The 21,898-nt window shown below is 37.6% G+C and overlaps 1 protein-coding gene across 1 annotated transcript in view; it reads left to right on the forward strand.

Annotated features, from left to right (window-relative positions):
• The window catches only part of LOC309820412 (uncharacterized protein), an 83,789-nt gene that overhangs the window by 8,032 nt on the left and 53,859 nt on the right, over nucleotides 1-21,898 (forward strand). Inside the window, exon 3 of the mRNA XM_082651143.1 lies at nucleotides 1,160-1,221. Within this exon, the coding sequence (XP_082507269.1) occupies nucleotides 1,160-1,221 (62 nt within the window). The remainder of the gene's footprint in view (nucleotides 1-1,159; nucleotides 1,222-21,898) is intronic.

Genomic DNA, 21,898 nt, shown 5'->3' on the forward strand with positions numbered 1-21,898 from the left:
ACTACCCCCGTCATCTTTGCCTTTATTGTCACTACACTCGCCTGCTGTACTGAGCACTTTCTGTTTGCCAGGTGCCAAATTTAGCCCTGCGTATGCACTATATCATGTAGTTCTCACACTCAGGTGGGAGACATTATCATCGTCCCTAATTTTCAGATAAAGACGCCGAGGTGCTGGAAAGGTAAGAAACTTGACCCACAGCAAGAGATGGAGCCGGAGTATTCAAACCCTTCTCTCTGACCTCAAGAACCCTTAAATATTAGCATACTACTACATCCTGGTAAGAAAATCTGCTTCCAACCACTCTGGTGAGAGTAGAAATGATTCTCAGTCCCCACATTCCTCTATTGCCCATGCCACCCTAGCCTCAGGACTAGGTGGGAAAGGAAGTGATCTCTTCAAAGAGCAGCCAAAGGGAACCTACTCCCTTCTGCCTTTTCATAATCAACTAACCAATATTTTATTTCCTTCTTAAGAGTCCCCATGTGTTCCTTTGGGTACTTAGCTTGGCCTTTTAGAATTCTGACATTCTGTACATGACTCATCCACTGTATTTCATGTTAATTTATTGAGGTCAAGTATAGGGTCTTACTCATCCTGAAGTCCAGTTATCCCCTGTCACATCTAACTCTGTTCTTTTCTTCTTGTAGTACATCTGCAGATATTTATTTGAATTTTGTTGAATTGTTCTCATCAATAGTACATTAAAAGTTATACAGAAAGTGCTTTCTTATAAGGAAAACCATCTAAATAGATTTCTAGCTCTTTACTTTTTATAGCACTATTGTAGAGATTATAGATCTCCAGTAATATTTTTTAGATTGAGTTCTTCATATCATCTTATTTTTACATATAATGATAAATCTGAATTTTCTCTATCAAAGCTCTGTGACTTCACTGGCTTGTAACTTAGCTTGTTGATTATGTGTTGTTGACTTTTCCATTTACAATGATGTTTGATCCTGGTAAGGATGGGGCTGGGTGGGAAGGTACATCTTAGGGCCATCAATTGGTTTTGTAGAGAACTAACATAAAGATCTAAAGTCTCATCATATTTCTGCAGAACTCATGAATCATTTTATTATAATTCCATTCATTCAGGGAGTATAAAACCATTTTCAAATTGTTATTCCTAATTTGTTCATCTTCTCTTCCTTAGTCTTAGTGAGAAGAGAGCAGGCTGAATGGAAGACAGTCATTATGACCACTTGGGCCACTAAGGTAGGCATCAGTCCCAGAGTTTTGTTTTCATCTCTCCGCTATTAATAGTGGCTAATGTCTTGAGTGCTTACTTGGTGCAAATTACTTAGCCGACCATGGCAAATGGATTGTGTCATTTCATCCCCTGATAGTCATACAATTAATGTATGTGTTATTATGATATCCCATAATGCATACATGGAACAGAGCCTCAGAAGTAGTTATTTGCTCACCAAAATATGGTAAATGTGGAATGTGGACTCAGGTCTGATAGACTCCTAAATCACTCCTAGTGATTTTTACCACTAAATTAAAGTTGTATACCTTTGGAGAGTAGATAGTTTCTAAAATTTCCTCAGCTCTAACGTTTTATAATTAAATTTTTGTCTGATGGCAAGCTTAACAGTTAAGATGGGTAGGAAGGAATGCCAACCTGTTGAATGGAATTTCCCTGAAATAAGCCTGTTTTATGACACGAGTTCACTGATTCATTCACTCAGCATGTATTGAATGTTTGCTCTGTGCAAAGGCATTTTAGGCATCACAGTGGAGTGAGCGCCCCTTCCATAGACTCTCCTGCAGCACTCAGAGAAGTCTTGGACTGGTTTGCCTGTTATGGAATGGGGCTTGGTGATAGAAGCCTGGTTTGTCCTCCACTGATAAAACTTAGACATACTCATATGAGTTTAGAGGCATCTTGAAGCCGTGGGATAGTAACACACATGAATCTTACCATTTTTGCCTGGGATTAATGATATAAAGGCTTTGGATTTGGGTATGGAAAACGGGTGCAATTATGGCGTGTTGGTTCTACATATATACGGACATCACGTGTCATCAGCCTGCAGCTACCTGCCATTCCTCACTACTCCTTCTTTTCACAAACCAAACAAGTACCTTCTTATCTCTCCTGTGGATAAGCTCTTGACAGTGGCACTAGGGCCTCCCTCAATAAGTACATCATTGGCTAAACCAGTGGTTTCTCAGATATGCTCATTGAATAACCCTTAAGGTGGATTGACATTCCACTGCCTAGAATAGAATATGGTGTTTTTTAGAAATCGGGGGGAAAAAATAGGCCACCAGATGTACTTTTTTTAATTTAAATTGTTTATATATATATATATATGAACAATTGATATATATGTGTATGTATACTTGTTCATATATATGAATGACTTAAAATTGAAGAGATATATATATATATATATACACACACATATATATATGTATATTTAAATTTTGGTTTCTGTTAGCAAGTAGTAAATTAAATTATTAGCAGATCCATACTGCAGGGAAATAACCAATCAGATTTCATTCAATAGCTTGCTTTTTTGTAGATTTATGGTTGTGATTTTATATCTGCAGGTATGTTTGCTGAAGAAAATATTTCTGCCACTTTACACAAAATTAAATTCATTTAATACCAATGCAGCATGTCTCAAATGTCTTAATACAGTTTTAATCTTTAATCGCATCAGAAGTATGAAATTAGAAACGTACCCCAAAATCATCTGAAGATATAATTACTTTCATTTCCCTTATACTTTTGAGACTTTTGAAAAATAAGTATTTAGTTGTACTTATCTGTTTCTGTCTCTCTAAGGATAGCAAACACTGAAGCACAATTCTTTTTAAAAGTCAGTATTAAAAATATATTGTCCAAGATGATCAAAACTAAGGAAGTGGCAAAGAAATTCAAAAATTTAAACTTTCAAAGGGTGCTTTTTCTGTGAATGTGTAGTACTTGTTCTTCTGAAGGAATTAATCTTTTTAAAAATTTAATTAACTTATTTTTTATTGAAGTATACTTGGTTTACAGCGTTGTGTTAATTACTGCTGTACAGCAAAGTGACTCTGTTATACATATGTGTATACATTCTTTTTCATATTCTTTTCCATTATGGTTTATCACAGGATATTGAATATAGTTCCCTGTGCTATAGTAGGACCTTGTTGTTTAGCCAATCTATATATACCAGTTTGCATCTGCTAATCCCAAACTCCCAGTTCATCCCTCTCCCACCTGCTTCCCCCTTGGCAGCCACCAGTCTATTCTCTATTTCTCTGATTCAGTTTCTGTTTCATAGATAGGTTCATTTGTGTCATATTTTAGATTCCACATATAAGTGGTATCATGGTATTTGTCTTTCTCTTTCTGACATACTTTGCTTAGTATGATAATCTCTAGTTGCATCCATGTTGCTGCTGCAAATGGCGTTATTTCATTCTTTGTTTTATGGCTGAGTAGTATTTCACTGTATATATGTACCAGATCGTCTTTATCCATTCATCTGTTGATGGACATTTAGGTTGTTTCCATGTCTTGGCTATTGTGAATATTGCTGCTGTGAAGATCAGGGTGAATGTGTCTTTTTGAATTCTAGTTTGGTCTGGATATACGCCCAGGAGTGGGATTGCTGGATCATATGGTAGGTCTATTTTTAGTTTTCTGAGGAACCTCCATGTTGTTTTCCACAGTGGCGGCACCAACTTACATTCCCACCAACAGTGTTGTAGGAGGGTTCCCTTTTCTCCACACCCTCTCCAGCATATGTTATTTGTAGACTTTTTAATGATGGCCATTCTGACTGGTGTGAGGTGGTACCTCATGGTAGTTTTGATTTGCATTTCTTTAATAATTGGCAGTGTTGAGCCTCTTTTCATGTGCCTATTGGCCGTCTGTATTTCTTCTTTGGAGAAATGTCTCTTTAAGTCTTCTGCCTATTTTTTTGATTGGGTTGTTTGCTTTTATTGTCATCAAGTTGTATGAGCTGTTTGTATATTTTGGAAATTAAGCCCTTGCTGGTCGCATCATTTGCAAATATTTTCTCCCATTCTGTAGGTTGTCTTTTCATTTTGTTTATGGTTTCCTTTGCTGTGCAAAAGCGTGTAAGTTTGATTCGGTCCCCTTTGTTTATTTTCATTTTTATTTCTATTGTCTTGGGAGACTGACCTAAGAAAACATTGGTATGATTTATGTCAGAGAATATTTTGCCTGTGTTCTCTTCTAGAAGTTTTATGGTGTCATGTCTTATGTTTAAGTCTTTAAGACATTTTGCGTTTATTTTCGTGTATGGTGAAAGGATGTGTTCTAACTTCACTGGTTTATATAAGGCTGTCCAACTTTACCAACACCACTTGCGGAAGAGACTGTCTCTTTCCCATTATATATTCTTGCCTCCTTTGTCAAAGATTAATTGTCAAAGATTAACTGAGATGTGTGGGTTTATTTCTGGGCTCTGTATTCTGTTCCATTGATCCATATGTCTGTTTTTGTGCCAATACCACGCTGTTTTGATTACTGTGACTTTGGAGTGCTGTCTGAGTCTGGGGTGGCTATGCCTCCAACGTTGTTCTTTTTCTTCAGGATTGCTTCGGCAATTCTGGGTCTTTTATGGTTCTGTATGAATTTTAGGATTATTTATTCTAATTGCGTGAAAAATGTCATGGGTAATTTGATAGGGATCGCATTAAATCTGTAGATTGCTTTGGGTAGTATGAGCATTTTAACAATGTTAATTCCTCCAACCCAAGAACATGAGATGTCTTTCCATTTCTTTGAATCATCTTCACTTTCCTTTATTAATGTCTTACAGTTCTCAGCGTTTAAGTCTTTTGCCTTCTTGGTGAGGTTTATTCCTAAGTATTTTATTTTTGGGGTTGTGATTTTAAAAGGCATTGTTTTTTTACATTCCCTTTCCGATATTTCATTGTTGGTATAAAGAAATGCAACCAATTTCTGTATGTTAATCTTGTATTCTGCTACCTTGCTGAATTCGTTTATCAGTTGTAGTAGTTTTCATGTAGAGTCTCTAGGATTTTCTATATATAGTATCATATCATCTGCATCTAATGACAATTTTACCTCTTCCTGAAGGAATTAATCTTGAAGTTCTACTAAGACTTTTGGGATACCTGTTTTAATGAGCCACTACTTCCTGCCTGAGATTGCACTATGCACCAGAGATTCTAGAATTAGCATAATAAAACTAATAATGCAAACAACAGCAACAAATCTTCACAAACCTTCCTTGCAAGGACGTAAAGTCCACTGGAAACACAGACAAGTGAAACACACATTCAAAATGGCAGTGATTCTCAAACATTTATGTGCTGAAGAATCATGACAAGCCTGATAACCAGGGCAATTACTAGACCCCTTCTCCAGCTGGTCAGGTGTAAGGTCCTGTAACTCTATTTTTGGTGAATGCCTCCAGGAGAGTGTGAGACAGATGTTCTCAGTTGTCGTCAACCTTTAGTGTGCATCAGATATGCCTGAGAATATTGTTAAAACACAGATTGCTGGGCTCCAGTGCCAGAGTTCTAACCAGTTCCCAGGTGTGGCTGATATTGCTGGCCCAGGGACCACATTTTGAGAACCACCTTTCAAAACTCTGCAGTATGCGGTTGTGTGTGTTGTGAATGAGACGGGCCCAGAGAACCAAAGGAGGGCAAAGGAACTCTGCCCTAAATTAGTCAAAGGTAACAATAGCAGCTAGAATTGATTGACCCAAGAAAAAATTATAAGAACTTTACCTGCATTTGCTCATTTAATCCTTTCAGTAAGGAACGTAGGTGCTACTTAGTGTTCTTCTTTTACAGGGGTGTCCAGAGAAGGTAACTACTTTGCCCACATCCTAAACTGGTAAGTAACAGATTAAGAATTCAAGTCTAGGAAGTCTGATTCCAGAGCCCACACCTCTACTCTTTCTGCATGTAGAGAGGAGTAAAGGGTTGTCAGTGAAGCCTTCCTGGGGCCCCTGGCCTCTGAGTGTAGATAGAAGGATGAGTGGACATAAAGATCATTATTTGTGTGTGGTGGGGGTAGGGGAGGAAGTATGAGGGCTTCCAGAAGAGCCTGCCCTCCCCATACATCTGCTATAAGCAAGTCTGATGATCAGGAGTCCGGAACATGAGTATGACTATGGGATACTGAGAAGGGTTCTAGAACCCTGAGGTTAAGAGTTCTGGATCAGTTAGTAGGTAACAGAAAGTGAATGAGTGATTTACCTTACTTTCCACGGGTAGCAGGAAGTTTGGAGATAGTCCCTCTAGCGTTAGTCCAGCTGCTGAAGGGCATCACCAGGGGACTGGGTTGCTTCACTCTTCCAGCTTCCACATCTCTAGCACGTCCACATAGCTTCAAAGTGACCCCAGAATCTCCAATAGTGTTCCAACAATTGGGGCAGGAAGAAAGAAAAGGAAAAAAAAAAAAGAAATTAAGTAAGAAAAAAAAGGCAGTGTCTAACTCAGAGAGCAAATTTTTTACCACAGATGGTCAGCAGACTTGCACTTAGATCTCATCCGCTCAGATTTTAAACTGGCCACCTTAGCCTTAAGGATAATGGGGTCTCCTAAACCAGGGCTCTGATAGTAAGGAATAAGGAGAGAGTGGTACTGATTAGCAGTGCCTGCTGTCCCAAACAAATATTATCCCCAAACTATTTTTTTATCCTATATTTTACTTTAAAGAATGGAGGGGAAACATTATGTATCTGTAAATAGCCTTTTAGAAAGGGTACAATTATATAGTTATACAACCCCCTGGAGGGCTCCTTTCTTCTAAAATCTCTTTAAAAAACTGTTCAAGGTTAAGGACATTTTTATCTTAATTTAGTCACTTGCAGTCGATTATCTTGGAATGACATCCTCTCTCTGCAGATGTTCTGTCAGGCTTTAGAAGATTCTAGAAGTGGACAGAGAAGTGTTATGGTACATGTATTTGCAATATGCACGTCTTTGAAATGAAATCCATTTAGGGACCAAAAAGCATTTCATGTCTTTGCTATACATTTTCACATATTTGCCTTTCCAGAATTCCTTTGAGCAAATCTGTTAGATGTAACCCATCCGTTTCTCCCATCTGAATTCTTTATTACTAAACATTCTTCAGTATGCTCTCACTCCCCTCTGTCAAAGGCGTTTCTCTGGGTCCTCACCCTTCTCATCTCATATGTGAATGCGTATCTTAAACTGAAGCAACAGTCTGCTATGACTTCTCCATAACTTGAAGAACCCGTCTTTGTGGGAAGAAAAGTAGACTTACTAACTTAAAAGGTAGAATGCGCGCAATGTTTCTGAGAGTTAAAAACTAAGGTAAAAACATAAGCAAGGGAAAAAACTTACAGTGGATCCTTTTCAAAGACTTTATTTTACAGAGAAGGCAACTGAGGTTTAAAGAAAAAATGCGTTAGTTAAACACTAAATAATATACCTTAAACCTCAGTGGAGCAACACATGGACAGTTCATTTCTCACTCACTCAGGAGTGTAGTATGGACTTTGGTGGTCTGAGGGTCAGTTTTCTGCTCAGTTATTCAGGGACCCACCACCTTCATCAAGTGGCTCTACGTTTGTCCTAAAAAGGAAAGGAGAGAGGAAGCTGCAAGCTACAATTATCAACTCGTTATCCTTCAGACATAAACTCTTCAGGTCACCTCTGGTCACATTCTTTGGGATAGACCCATACCCAGATGTAAGCGGAGATGGAGAATGTTGTTCCTATCTTGGTCCTAGTGATGCCTCTACAGGCTGGAGGAGCTAATTAAAGTGTAGTCAACAGCTCGTTGTTTCTGCCACAATGAGTGATTAGCCTAAGGCTGTGGATTAATTACGTGTGTGTGTCACATATACATATAATACACACAAACATATGTGTGTGTGTATATATACATTTTTTAGCATGAGTTGACACATGGGGCTTCTGCCGTATCAAAAGAGTACAAACTGCCTCTTGTTGCTTTTTCTTAATTGAAGTTGACTACTACTATCTATTTCCCTTCATTTTGCTACCTCCCCCCCCCCACTTTCAGTATTATATGAAAATTCTGAAAGAAATAATTTCAAAGTTTCCAGTGCTTTTAAAGGTAATAGAATACTCAGACCTTAACAATTTTCCTATGTGAAACTTTTGCCAGACTAAAATAGTTAACTTACGAAAAGTAAATTTAGATTGATACAAAAGAGAAAATAAGCTGATTTTTTTTCTTTTACACAAATACCCTGAGCCAGGGTGGAAAATAAATGGAAAACTGGAGGAATTTAGATCCTTTTGTTGTAAATTTAAATATTTTTAATTGTAAAAATAATACAGGCTCATTGCAGAAACTCCAAAATTGAAAGGATTTAAAGAAAAAAGGAAAAATAACTCAAAATCCCATTTCTGATAAATCATCTCTGTAACATTTTTGAGGGTATCTTTGGAAACTTTTTTGTGACGGGGTGCATATAAATACAATGCAAGTATAAAATACCTTTAATTATTATATCAAACTACAAAACAGTTCTATAACATTTTTATTTAGTAGTATAAGTATGATTACTCATCACCTAATAAAAATCTGCAGCAGCATTTTTAATGGTTGAACAGCATTCTATTATTTATTAAACCAGTCCCTACTGTTCAACATTTAGATTATTCCTGTTTTGCTTTGCTAAACAATGAGACAAGCATCCTTGTTCATATGTCTTTGAGCATTTGTTTATTTCCTTAGAATGGACTTCTAGAACTTGAATGGCTGGTTGTCAGTTCTGGTACATACTGACATATTGTCTTCCAGAAAGGTTACCATGCTTTTTATTTCTACCAAGAATTTAACATCCAATGTGGTTTCTTACACACACTCATCAGTACCAGTATTATCAATATCAATACCAGTATTATCAAGTTTTTTAAAACTTTGTCATTCTAGTCAGTAAAATATGACACCTGAATTATTTTATTTGTATTTCTTTGATTAATAATAGCAAGGTTGAACATATTTTCATATCTTTATTGGCTGTTAATACTTTTTAGTTTGTGACTTTATGGCATCCATTTTTCATCGATGTATAACAACCTTTTATATATCAATGTGTTTATTTTGTTGTTTGTTGTAAATGCAATTTTTTTCTCTTCATTTATTAATTTTTATTTTGTGTGTGTTGAACTTCTTTAATACTGTCAAGTCTATTCAAAAACCCTTTAATGAACACAACAAATGTGGAAAATCAGTCATTCTCCTGCATTTTGTAATCAGTGTATTTCCTTTTGGGCAGTATGGAAATGTAGGTTCTTATTTCATCTTATGGTTGGAAAGAATCTATTCCCTCGGAAAGGGAGTATAGTCTCCATGATGCAGTAATGGGAGATTTTATAGGGTAGGCAGGGTCTACAGAAGAAAAAACCCTAAATCACACTCCATTGGTGGTTGCCTTATTTATAAAAATGGCATTTGAGGTTGTGTGACTGCCATCAGGTAAGCAAAATTAGTTTTTAGCATGAAGTACTCCTATCAGCAAGAACAGCCTAGGATAGGCTAGCAGTAAGAAGTGAGGGGTTATGGGATTGGGGCATAGCCTCTGTTTCCTCCAATGCAGCTGGAAATTTAAACTCGGGGGCTCCTGCTTGATCCAATCAGCCCAGCTAGTATGTGTTGCCAGGTAGGGTGAATAGACTCAGAAGTACAAGAGCTCATCCGTGGTCCCCTCTGGAAATGAGCAGAGAATACTGTGTCAAGCAGAGGTGATCAGTCCATGGTCTGGAGACTTGGATCTCCCCACATAGTCCTTAAAGTCAGGGTGAGACAAAATGCCAATACAAATTATATTGATGACAGTATCAATGAGGTGACATTGAGTCCTTTGACCCAACGTGTGTCTGCAGCGTGCCATCCATTAGTAAATGGGCAAAGCCATTTGACAGATCTATCTGATACAGTGAATGAATCTGACACTGACATTTTGAAAAACTGAAACTGTATCCATTTGTCAAGAACAGTGGCCATTTGTTCTGCTTTATTCCCCCTGGTAGAACTAGGTAACATTGCAGGCATTCAGTAAGACGTTCCGGCATTTCACCCTGGAGTAGCCCCCAAAACTGAAGAAGCTGTCTTATCAGTAGTTAGCTCCTTGTCACCAAGAATATTAAAGTAGATTTGTATGATTAGCAAATTAAAGAGACTGTAGTGCCTACCACTACTGTATTCACTAAGGCACCCAAGTTGTTCTAAAGAAATCCTAATAATACATTAGGACCGTTTTGAATATTTTTATTTGATTATCCATAATCTTCTAGTTATAACATCCATCACCATTTTGACCACTGAAACTTGGCCTTCTTTTCTTACAGCCTAGCCCTGTGGTCTTGGGCTAATCACTAACCTGCTTAGATACAACTTTCTTCTCTATGAAATAGAAACAATATTATATGCTATGAAGGACTGCAGGAAGATGAGCTGTAATGTTTATCAAGTGCCTGGTAAGTAGCCTGGCCCATAATAAATACTTGGCTAATTGTAGATGTTAGTTTCATTTTTAGTTTTTTTTCCAAACATTGCTCTTTACTTTTGGAACTCTAAAATTTGTTTTGAGAATGGAGGACTTGTTGTTTGGATTCCTCCAACACTCTCTGTATATTCTGTACTTCTATCCCTAGATCATTTATATTAATGGAATAAATGATCTTTGGTCTGGTGATTCCAAGGTGACGAGGAGTTAAGTGGAGGTTCAGTATACACCTGGAAGTATGGGTTTTCATGCCCAGTGCAAATGTGGGAAAGGCATTATTCCCACATTATAAAGGGAGGAAAGACCTCCAACTTGAGGAGACTCTGGGTTGAGAGATGAGAGATTTACAGGTACTGTGTTTATCGTACAGGGTACCACAGGGGCTTTTGTGTTCTGTAGCAAGAATTTGCACCTTATACCCTTGTAGTTAGAAGTAAAGCATACCACATAACTAATATCTAGTAAGCATGAGAGTTAGAATAAATACCATTTATTTAACGTTTCCTTTGTGTTAAGCATTTTACAGTTACAACATATGGATGGATACTATATTGTAATGGTTAAGAGTGTAGTTTTTTGAGCTGGATAATCCTGGATTGGAGTCTCTTCTTTATTACCTCTCTTTTTTTTCTGTTTTATTGAGGTATAATTGACAAAATTGTAAGATAGTCAAAGAGTATATCATGATGATTTGATATACATATGCGTTGTAAAAGGATCCTTCCCATCACGTTAATTAATACATCTAACAGCTCATGACACCTTTTTCCTTTTTTTCTTTTTTTGGTGAGAACACTTAAGTTTTATTCTCTCAGAAAATGTTAGTTATACAATACAGTATTATTGACTGTAGTAACTATGTTATACAGTAGATCCTCAGACCTTATTCATCCTGCAGCTGAAAGTTTGTACCCTTTTACCAGTCTTCCCCTCTTTTCCCCACCCACACCCCAGCCCCTGGCAACCAGTTTTCTACTCTGTTTCTATGAGTGTGGCTTTTTTTCTTTTTAGATTCCATATATAAATGATATTCATATTTATCCTGTCTGGCTTATTTCATCAGCATAATGCACTCCTGTTTCATCTATATTGTCACAAATGAAAGGATCTCCTTCATTTTTTTAAGGCTGAATAATATTCCATTACCTCTTAAATGAGTGACTTTTGGTACATTGTTTACACTTTCTAAGCCTCAGGGTTTCTTTTCTTCTGTAAAAATATATATATATATATATACTAACAGGTTATTTTCTGATATGTGGAATGTTTGTTGAATCAACAAATAATTAGCTGAGATCATAAATGTGACACTTAGCACTGTATTAACATTTATTAATACTCTCCCTGTTAATTTCTACAATAAATTGTATAATAAGTAACAATAATAATAGTACTAGTAGTAGTTTTAGAAAATGCATAGGATGTGCCAGGCATCATATACTGTACTACCCTTCTTCATGTGTACCACAAGTTGCATGTGGATATCATCTTCCACGTTGTTTCCTTTAAAGAAAATTGAAGCTCAGCAAGATTGAGTAGCTTGCTCCAGATGTGAACTCAGGTCTGAATCACTCCACATATAGGTTCTTAATGACTCCATGTCTTTAATTCCACATCTGCATTTGTTTGTTGTTGTTGTTTTTAACTTTCCAAGCATCTGATCTGAAATTCCTTTCTCTGGGGAATTTTCCACTTTGTGGGTCTGGTGAGAAACAGAGCCTTCCTCTCGTTATACAAGCTGAACATGTCAGATACACTGTTTACTCACATGCTCAGTCTCCCTTACAGATGGAAAACAGTCGGGCGACCTCGGGTTGGCCAACTGCACCCCTCTCTTGGATTTTGAATTACAAATAAATGATGTAAAGAAGCAAGGCCAGCAGTGCTGGGTCAACCTCCTGTTTCCTGTTCCTGCTTGGTAGCAAGGCCAGCTAGGACTTATAACATCACTTTGGCCTGATCCTGTAATTGCAATAGCATAGCCTTGGCTTTCGGTTGTTTAGTCTGCTTCTAGTTACTGAGACCTAACCATAAACTTCCAAAAGTTTCCTTTTCTGCTCAAATTAGCCGTATCTGGTTCCTGATGATTACAAATAAGACCTTTCCTGATATACAATGGTGACCTACTTATCCAGGCAGATGTAACATCGTCCTGGCAGGGACAGAGGGCAGGCAAGTTCCTTGAACAGCTGAACAAGAAGAAAAAGACCTAAGAAGGAAGAATTGAAGCCAGTTCTGCTTGTGTTATAATTCTACCAGCAGCTGCCTCTGTTTCACAGAGCACATGCTAAGGACCATGTCCCTTCCCCTGTAACAGACGAGCAAAGTAGACCCAGGCCTTCCAACCCAGAGACCAGCTGAGCTGTACCGTGGACAATCTAGGATGTGAAAGACTTCACTCAATGTCTTTGTCACTTGACACATTGTTCCTCTCTTTGGGAAGTAGCTTCTTTGTGTGACAAGAATATGCTAAACCAACACTTAAGTGGACAGAGGTGAAAGATGCCAAAATTAGCTACAGAAAAAAAGGCGTAAAGACTTGTATTTTCTGTTATTTGAAGGTGTTAAGACCCCACATAGAATATGAGTCCTTTAAAGGAAAGTTGTGAATGGCCCAGGGAATGTTGAATTTCCATGTGGCAATATGTTCTTGATTGGTCATGATGATGATGATGGTAGCATCAGTAGCATTTATCAATGTTTCCTGGGTGAGAGGCACTTTATCCTAATGACCTTTTATCCCCATGACGACCCTGTGAAGTAGGAAATACTGTTTCAGCATCTTCAGGGTTTTTTGGTTTTTTTTTTAATCAGGAATTTACCCTAGATCACAGTTGGGTGGTAGAACGACCAGAACTGGACACTAGCCTTTCCTGAATTCCCAGGGTGTGATCTTAGCAGTTGTATTGCCTGATGTAGAGCCATGTAAATGTTGCCAAAGCAATGAAACGTGTACCTATTTCTAACAGATTCTAACTCAGAAGCTCTGGGGTTAAGTGCAGAGCAGTTGAGTGTGATTGTCTTTACAGACAGTAGATAACTTAAGAGAAGTTGTTTAAAAGTATATTTGCATATTGCACTACACTGTCATATCTGTGATTGGTTAGCTATTGAGTAACTAACACAAATCCCAATCCCATCTCTAATCTCATTCATCTCTTGTATGATATTTGACCTAATTGAGGCAGTTTTTTTTTTTGTTCTTTCCCACAAACACACATCGAACATCCAAAACATGCTTACCATTTGTGAGCATATTCTCTTAGTTATTTAGGAGTTGAGTAAGAGTGAGAGAGAAGGGCTTCCCTGGTGGCGCAGTGGTTGAGTGTTCTGCCAGCTGATGCAGGGGACGGGGGTTCGTGCCCCGGTCCGGGAAGATCCCACATGCCGCGGAGCGGCTGGGCCCGTGAGCCATGGCCGCTGAGCCTTTGCGTCCGGAGACTGTGCTCTGCAACGGGAGAGGCCACAACAGTGAGAGGCCCGCGTACCGCAAAAAAAAAAAAAAAAAAAAAAAAGACAAAAAAAAAAGAGTGAGAGAGAAAAAGACACATAAATATGAAATACGGTCATCATGTTTTTAATATCCTTTATGTTGTTAATCCCTCTTAGTATTTACTGCCATTCACTCATTTGTAGTATTTGGGGTATAGCAGTTTATTCGCACAGCATTTTTACATATGGCTTATCATTTGTATTCTATTTTAATAACACTAATAATTATAGACTATTGACAAACTCATCAGACCCTACATGTTCATTTCAAAATCATGAAAATAACGTGGAAAATGAGGTGTAAAGTGGAAAATCTATGTGTATGTTTTTATTGGTGGAATGAGGAGCTACCTGAATATCACTCCTTTAGCTTTTCCTTCAAATGGTGCACTTTTTCCTCCATGCATAGGAGTCACTTCCATTAGGTAAACAGTAGTCTTGAGGGCAAACCTCAGAAGTAGAAACAGGAGAACTTTTCAGTTATGGTAAAATCAAACATAGTTTTCTTCAGTAGTGAAAAAAAAATTCTTCATGAGAAGTTCAACCACCGTGAGTTCCATGGTGAAAAACTTTCCGCTTATAGATGCAACTTCCCCCAGAATTCTGAGAAATGTCGGTAGTAGGGAGGGGTGTTGCATACACCTGTTTCATTTCCCTCTGAGTTTTCCTTCTCCTTTCTCTATTGACATTAAAATCTATAGTGAAAGCACATAGTAAGCAGTCTAGGACAATTGATATGACATTTGATCTAAATCTCCAAAGTCTATTTTAGATGGGGATGCTATGAGAGTCACAGGAGGGGAAAAATTCTAGAATTATTCTTATGTGATCAAATGTACTAAAATAACAAAAGCAAATCTTATTTCTAGCTAATAAAATAGCATTCCTTATATGATGTCATATTATGGCAGAAAAGAAATATATGCGTCTATTTTCTTCTATATTAAAACTGCTAAGGAGTGGGGACCAATGAACTAAATCAATTGTTTTGGGTTCAAGTTGTAGTTTTTAGTAGCCATCCTTCTTAGCAAGTTTTCAGAAGCAAATGTAGTTTGTTTACTATCACCACTAAATGTGCAATTGTGTAGATTTGTGGAAAAAAGTATTATCAAATATATATACTTTAAGATGATTTGTGTAAATTTATCTATTCATATTATTATTCTCCCCAAGTAAATCAAAATCTACTATATACTATGTTTTTCTTCTATAGCTTAAAAAGGGAATGTATGTTGAAACTTATTCAAATATTTATTAGGTGTCTACTAAGTGCCAGGCACTCTACTAGGCAGTAGAGATGTTGTATTAGAGGTGGAAAATGTCCTTGACCTCCAGAACTGATACTCTTGTAAGAGAAATACTGGGTCAAACTAAGTCAACAGTTTCTTTGCTACAGAGCTTTTTACGAGTCTTGTGAATTATGAGTCTCTGATAAGGAGATGTAGTGGACAACAGATCCCAAATTTATTTGAAATCTTTTCCTTCATGGACTGTCTCATAGGATTTATGATCCACTGAACACACCTTGAGAGACACTAGTATTCTGCAGTGGTTAGTTAATTGTTTTCTGTTAAACAACTATATACTGAATCCATGATATTATTCTGGATGTTTTGGAGGATACAATGATGTACATGGCCACTGTGATGATAAGGGGGTCCAGTTTAGTTAAGAGAAACCACAGGAGTTATAACTTAATGTAACAAGGAAATACACACACATATACATATATTTTTATGTAAATTACTATTTATATAGTATACAATGTCTTCTGAAGAAGATAGAGTGTTTGTAACTTGGGATCTCACAGGAGGTTTCACAGAGAAGGTAGACCCTGAACTGGGCAGAATTTCAGTAAGTTAATTTGGTTCTGACCGTACGATAAAATCAGGTGTTTGCACTGGTCAATCTGACCTTGATGGAACAGCATTCCATTTGCAGGGAACAGTGTGATCAAACATGCAGTGGTGGAGATGGCCAGATTGTAATATTCCAGTACCTGGAAAGTGTTGGAACATCTGCTTTCTCCACGGTCTAGAAAAGTGAACCTCAAGTGAAATGCACGTATAATGGAGGCCAGTGCTCTTTGCTTTGTGCACTGCTTTGATTCTACAGCATGCAACAATGTAGTGATCTGTTTCAGATTGTCATTATTCGAGAGGGTTCTTAGTAACAGGAGTGGAAAAGGAAGACCTCTGTTCCTGTGTTTCTGCCCTATGCTCTTAAGCCAGAAAAGGTACCAACATCACTGACCTGACCTTGTCTCAGGTATCTATCAGGATCTCCTAGAATCATTCTAGTGAAAGGTAACTAGACGTCCAAAGGACTCAAAAGATACACTATAACCTTTGTATACTTTATATACCTGGTGAAACAAAAATGTCACCTGAGTGGTCCCCTTCTCTAGAAATACCAGTATGTTTTTCCAGTGCATGGCAGAACTTTGCAGGTAAAACTGGGATAAAGGTGAAGAACAGTCTTAAAATTCTAGTCCTTGAACAGCACCTAACACACAACAGGCTTTCAATAATCTTAGCAACAGTATTCACAAATAATGACCATCAGCGTAACTGCTCTTTTGTGCCAAAATACATTACCATATTACTTTTTTTTCCTTCAGCTTTACAACTTGGGTTCTATTATTGTTTCCATTTTACAGATTAGGAAAGTGAGGCTCAGAGATGCTAAGTCACTTGGGCAAGGTCACAGAGCTTGTAGGAGATAAACCTGCAGGCTTACTGTTGGATCCTACAAACCAGACCATAATTTAAGTCCTTCAAAATATACCTCAGAACATTTGAGTAAATTAATGAATAAATCCTCCTAGTCAGACTGACCAGATCATTATATTAGGTTCAGCTATAAGTGGAGGAAAGTCATAATCATAGTTGGTCAGTTAATACAGTAATTTACTTGCTTTGAATTTTCTAAATGACGTTTAGCTGCTAATTTCATGATGATAACCATCGAATAAAAACAGGTATATTTTGATGTTTGGAATAAGATCTGATATTGAGTAAAATACATATTGATTCCTAGACCTATATGATGTGAGTAACAGATGACATTGAGATGCCATCTAGAAGTACTCCTGTGCAGTTCATCATGTCAACCCAGCTAATAATTTTAGAATCTTCAGAGTGAATAATATATGCAGCCATAAAGCATATTTCTAATCAATGCAAATAATATTTTTCCTATGCTAAACCCAGAGTGAAGTTATAACACGCATCATAAGATTAATGGGCCATGTTTTCTTCATCACTTTGCTAAATTACTTAGTCTGGAAACCATTCAGAAGGTTGCGAATTGGAGCTGAGCAGTAGTAGTGAGACTGTGCCTCTGATGAAACTATTTCCACCCTGACCCCTACTGCTCCCTACTTGGGAAAGAAGGCAACATTTCTCCTAGAAAAAGTCACAGGTTCATAAGCTGGCTTGTATAATACGTTTGGAGGAATAGTGTGTCTTTTAAGCAGAGCCTATCTCGGTATATAAAATAATTTTTACCTACCATTTAATGAAATTAACACTCACTTTGAGGGTAGGTCTTTTGCCATTTGACTCCTGGATCACGTCTATGGATATATTTTTTTCTTGAGACGAAGTGTGAACCCAATATAGTATCCATCATTCAGTCTATCTAGCTGAGGTACATCATCTGAAGCACAAGCTCCCTGAGGCCAGGCACTTTATCTGCTCTATCAGTGTAGCCCTGATGCCTAGTGTCTAGCTTTTGGAGATTCTTAATAAACATTTGTACTGAATAAGGTATGTATATGGTGAGCAAAAGTTGGCTTCCCATTTTACAGTCAAGGGTATCCCACTCATGTTCTGTGAACACTGGATAGCAGAATCTTACTATGTTATTTTTCTTTTCCCTTTGCAAGTTTCCTGAAAGGGCATTCCTGTCCTTAGAATGTCCATCTCCTCCCATCTTCCTGGAGAATAACTCTTCTTTCTTAAATACTTAGCCCCATTATTGACTCTTTAAGATTGAATGTATTACCTCCTTACAAACAGGAAAATGCAGTGCTTTTTTTTTTTTTTCGACAATTTATCACCAGAAAATTATTCTAACACCTGAAATTCTGGACCTAAAATGCCTGGACTAGTGGTTCTCAAAGTCTGGTACCCAGACCAGCACATCAGCTGCACGTAGGAATTTTTAGAAGTGAAAGTCTTGGGCCCTGCTCCAGACCTACAGACTCGGACACTCTGGGGGTGGGGCCCACTGCCTGTTTCAGCAAGCTCTCTTGGTGATGCTGATGCATACTCAAGTTTGAGAGCCACTGCTTAGACCTAGAACTTAAGGTAGGCTTTGGACAGATCTGAGTCCTAAACACTACTGAGACACTGGGGTGACCATGAGCAAGTTACTTCTGGGAACCTCTTAGCATCTGTGTGCCTTGCTTAGCTAATAGTGATTTTAATTAATTAGAAGAATGCACACGGTGTACTCAAGAGAGTAACCAAAGCATACTTTATGTTCCATAAATTCTAGCTGTTTACCATTATCATCAATCAGAGCTTACTGACACATCCTGAAGACATTCTTCTAATAAGTGTAATAATGTGGTTTGTAAAATTAACAGCTTAGAAGAGCATATTACGAATTTCATCAGACAGGGTCTCAGCAGGAAATCAGGGGTACATCAATAAGGATAAATTGAGCCCAATGTAGAGAATCAAGAGATAGTGTAGTGCCCTGGGTTCAGTAGAAGTGTGGCTACCTTTATAGGAGATGAAAGAGAAAGGAAGCCTTGCTGGAGAGAGAGTCCTCCCCAAAGATGCTGTGATGCCCCACAGAGAAGCACTATACGTTAGTTGGGGGATGCAATTTGGCAAGAATTAATACCCTAACTTCACTTCCCTCCTTCATTCCCTACAGTCTTCTATTGGTACTCTTCATTGGTGAGCCAAACAGAAGCTAGAGCAAGGACACTTACTAAGATAGGCCATGCAAGCCATCCATATAGAGTTGGGTGGAGAAAGGATGTGGAAGGGCAAATAGGACATATTTCCCGCAGGTGGTGAGCGAGCTGTAAAATCACTCGCCCTTCTAACATCATTGCCATTGCAGGAGCACGGAGGAGCAAGTGGTTAGTTCTGACTTGGCAGATCCAGGCGACTGCAGGACAGAACTGGTATATGAGTTGGGCTTTAAAGGTAGATTTGAATTTTAATGGAGAGTATGGAGTAAGAAATGGTGAAGAACCAAGGGAAAGGGAGATTCATTGCAAATGGAGAAAAGAAAAGTGGCATAAAGACAAGAAAAGTCAAGACTTATGGAAGAGATAGCAAATACTCTGCGTGTGACTGGAGCAGAGAATGGGTAGACGAAGGCTGGAAGTTAAGATGAAGTCATCCTTGAATAACATTAAAGTTTCCTCCTTTAACCTCAATTTCCACCTTCTACTTCCTTCATTAACATTGGAAAATTAAAAGTGAGTTTGACTGGGCTGGTGACAATGGCAGTATGAAGCAAAGAGAGGAGAATAAGAGTAAGAAATTTAGTAGTACCTTGGTGAAGCTGGGTAAATGATGGGTGGTGGTGTCACGTCAAAGCATGGGCAAGTGATTGTGACAAATATAGGCTTATTTCTTGACTATATGACTTCAGTTAAGGTACTTAAGCCCTCTAGGCTGCAGTCTCCCAACCTGTAAAATGGGGATAAAACCTCGCTTCCTCCAAGGTTTCTGTGAGGATCTAATGAGCAATGGAAGTAAGAGTTGAGTCCAGTAATCAGTTTTTAATACATATAAACTAATGTGAGGATAAGGGTAAGAATACTTGCTATCATTTATTGAATACTTATTATGTGTCCAATATTGTGCTAGTCTATTTACATATCTTTTCTCACTTAGCTTTCTTTTCTCTTATCTGCCTTTCTATAGGCAAGAGATAACTGATGGCTCAGTTATGAGGAAACGCAGTTGTGAGGAAAATGTCAGAGGGAAAATGTACCAGAAAGTTAATTCCTAATGGATCTGTCAGCCTTAAACAGAGCATGTCTGTGCTAAACTGTGTAAAATATCTGTGCTAAAACTACTCAATTGGACAAGTTTTGATAAAGTATTAACTTAATGAATAGGCATAAACAGGTTGGAGCTTTTTGGAGGGTATGTGGTAATATTAGTATTGGTGTGATGACTTTTGAAAGTTCTATGGCGTATAGAAGTCAAAAAGAAGACCCGGAAAGGGGCAAAACTCTCTCTGAAAGTTATTGGGGAAGTCTGGCTAGTAAGACTCCAAAAGGGAGAATCAGTAAGAGGCCAGGTTATTCATAGGCCTTCTAAGAATGTGTCCATGAGAAATATTTACAATGATTGGATGCCGGAATAAAGGAGAACATTGGCTCCATAAATGGTAACTTATTTTACACAAACAGGCTAATGATAAAAAATAATGAAAATCTGATGGATTTTTGAGAGTTTCATTGACCAAACTGAGACAAAAGTGCATAACAGCTAGATGCTCATAGTTTTAATCAGTTCCCTTTGGAGTCAAGCAAAGATAGCACCTGAAATGGTAAGGGACGTTTATGCAAGGTCACAAAGATTTTTGGTGGTGCCTTTGGGATATAAACCCATTTCCATAAGATTTCCTTCAGAGGTCAAATGTTTGCTTGTCAAAAGTAGCATGAACTTACTTCCAGGAAAAGTTCTTAAGAAAAAATAATTTGAGTAATGAAGAACACTGATGTAACAGTTAATTTAAGAACCCAGAAATAGAGGTAAAGAGTAAAGCAATTATGGGTTAAGAGTCTGCATAAATTCCCCTGGAAGGGGGATATGGTCAGAGATGGCAGTTTGAAAACAGTGAGTCACCAAAAGTAAAAGTTTAAATTACAAGCTGCTTTGGGGGTCTTCAAGAGAGATTTTATAGATTGAACAACAACAGCAGCAAGGATAAGATATAACGCTGTCATGTAGACTGCAGCCTGAAAAGAAAGCATTGCAGAAAAGCCACATCACCCTGAATTTATATTTCCGTGCATTTGAACAGATTGGAGAGCAGTAAAGTTGCTTTAAGAGCGAGTGATTTAAGTCAGCCAGCTTGTGAATAATACGAGATATTTTTGCATTTACATTAACTTAATGTCCATAAATAACGAACTTTAACAATGAACAAAATCCGTAATCCTGATAATGCTAAGAAAACTGGAAAGATACCTTTACCTTGAAAAGGCAGGATAAAGAAGACAGCATAGAAATTTAGGGAGATTGCAGTTTTGGAAAAATTATATTAACATTTATTAGCTGCTACAGCTTTGAAATGTGATGATTTAAAGAAAGAAGTAGACTGTTGATTTCTAAAAGGTAATGTGTTGGCTGAAAGAGAAGAGAATCTTGTTGAGACCTAAAGTGTTCTTTTAAGGATATATTTCAATGTCATTTCAAAAAAATAAACACATTTCCCATAACAAAACAGTGAGGTTAATGGAATAATGCAGGTGAAAGCTTTTTGGCCCGAAGGAGTTCCATCCTTTGGAACAAAGTTTTATTGTTGAACACACCATGACCCAGGCCTGTGAGTGCCAGCACAGTGGCTGTTTTTACAAGATCTGGTACAATATGCACAGTAGTTCTGGCCTTAGCACTAGGCAAGGATCATTCTTTTTGTATCTTCCTGATTGCTTCCTCTACAGAAATGGGATAATCCCTCCGCTTCTAAACTGGAAAGTAGTTTCTTCCCTCAATAAAACTAGTTTCTTCTCCAGGTTGAGCTTTTCCAACTCTTAGAGGTCTAAAATGAATGATATGAAAAATACTATATTTGCATCTATTTTTATTTAAGAGTTATCTAAGGAGATTTATCTAATTAAATAGGAATTTCCAAAGAGATGCCAAAATAAACAACCAACAAGTTTTGTTTAAAGATCATATATATTATATAACAAGATCCACCTAAGAGTTAAAATATAAGTAGGTATA

Source organism: Grampus griseus (genome assembly GCF_964374135.1).
Source record: "Grampus griseus genome assembly, chromosome: 3".
Classification (NCBI taxonomy): domain Eukaryota; kingdom Metazoa; phylum Chordata; class Mammalia; order Artiodactyla; family Delphinidae; genus Grampus; species Grampus griseus.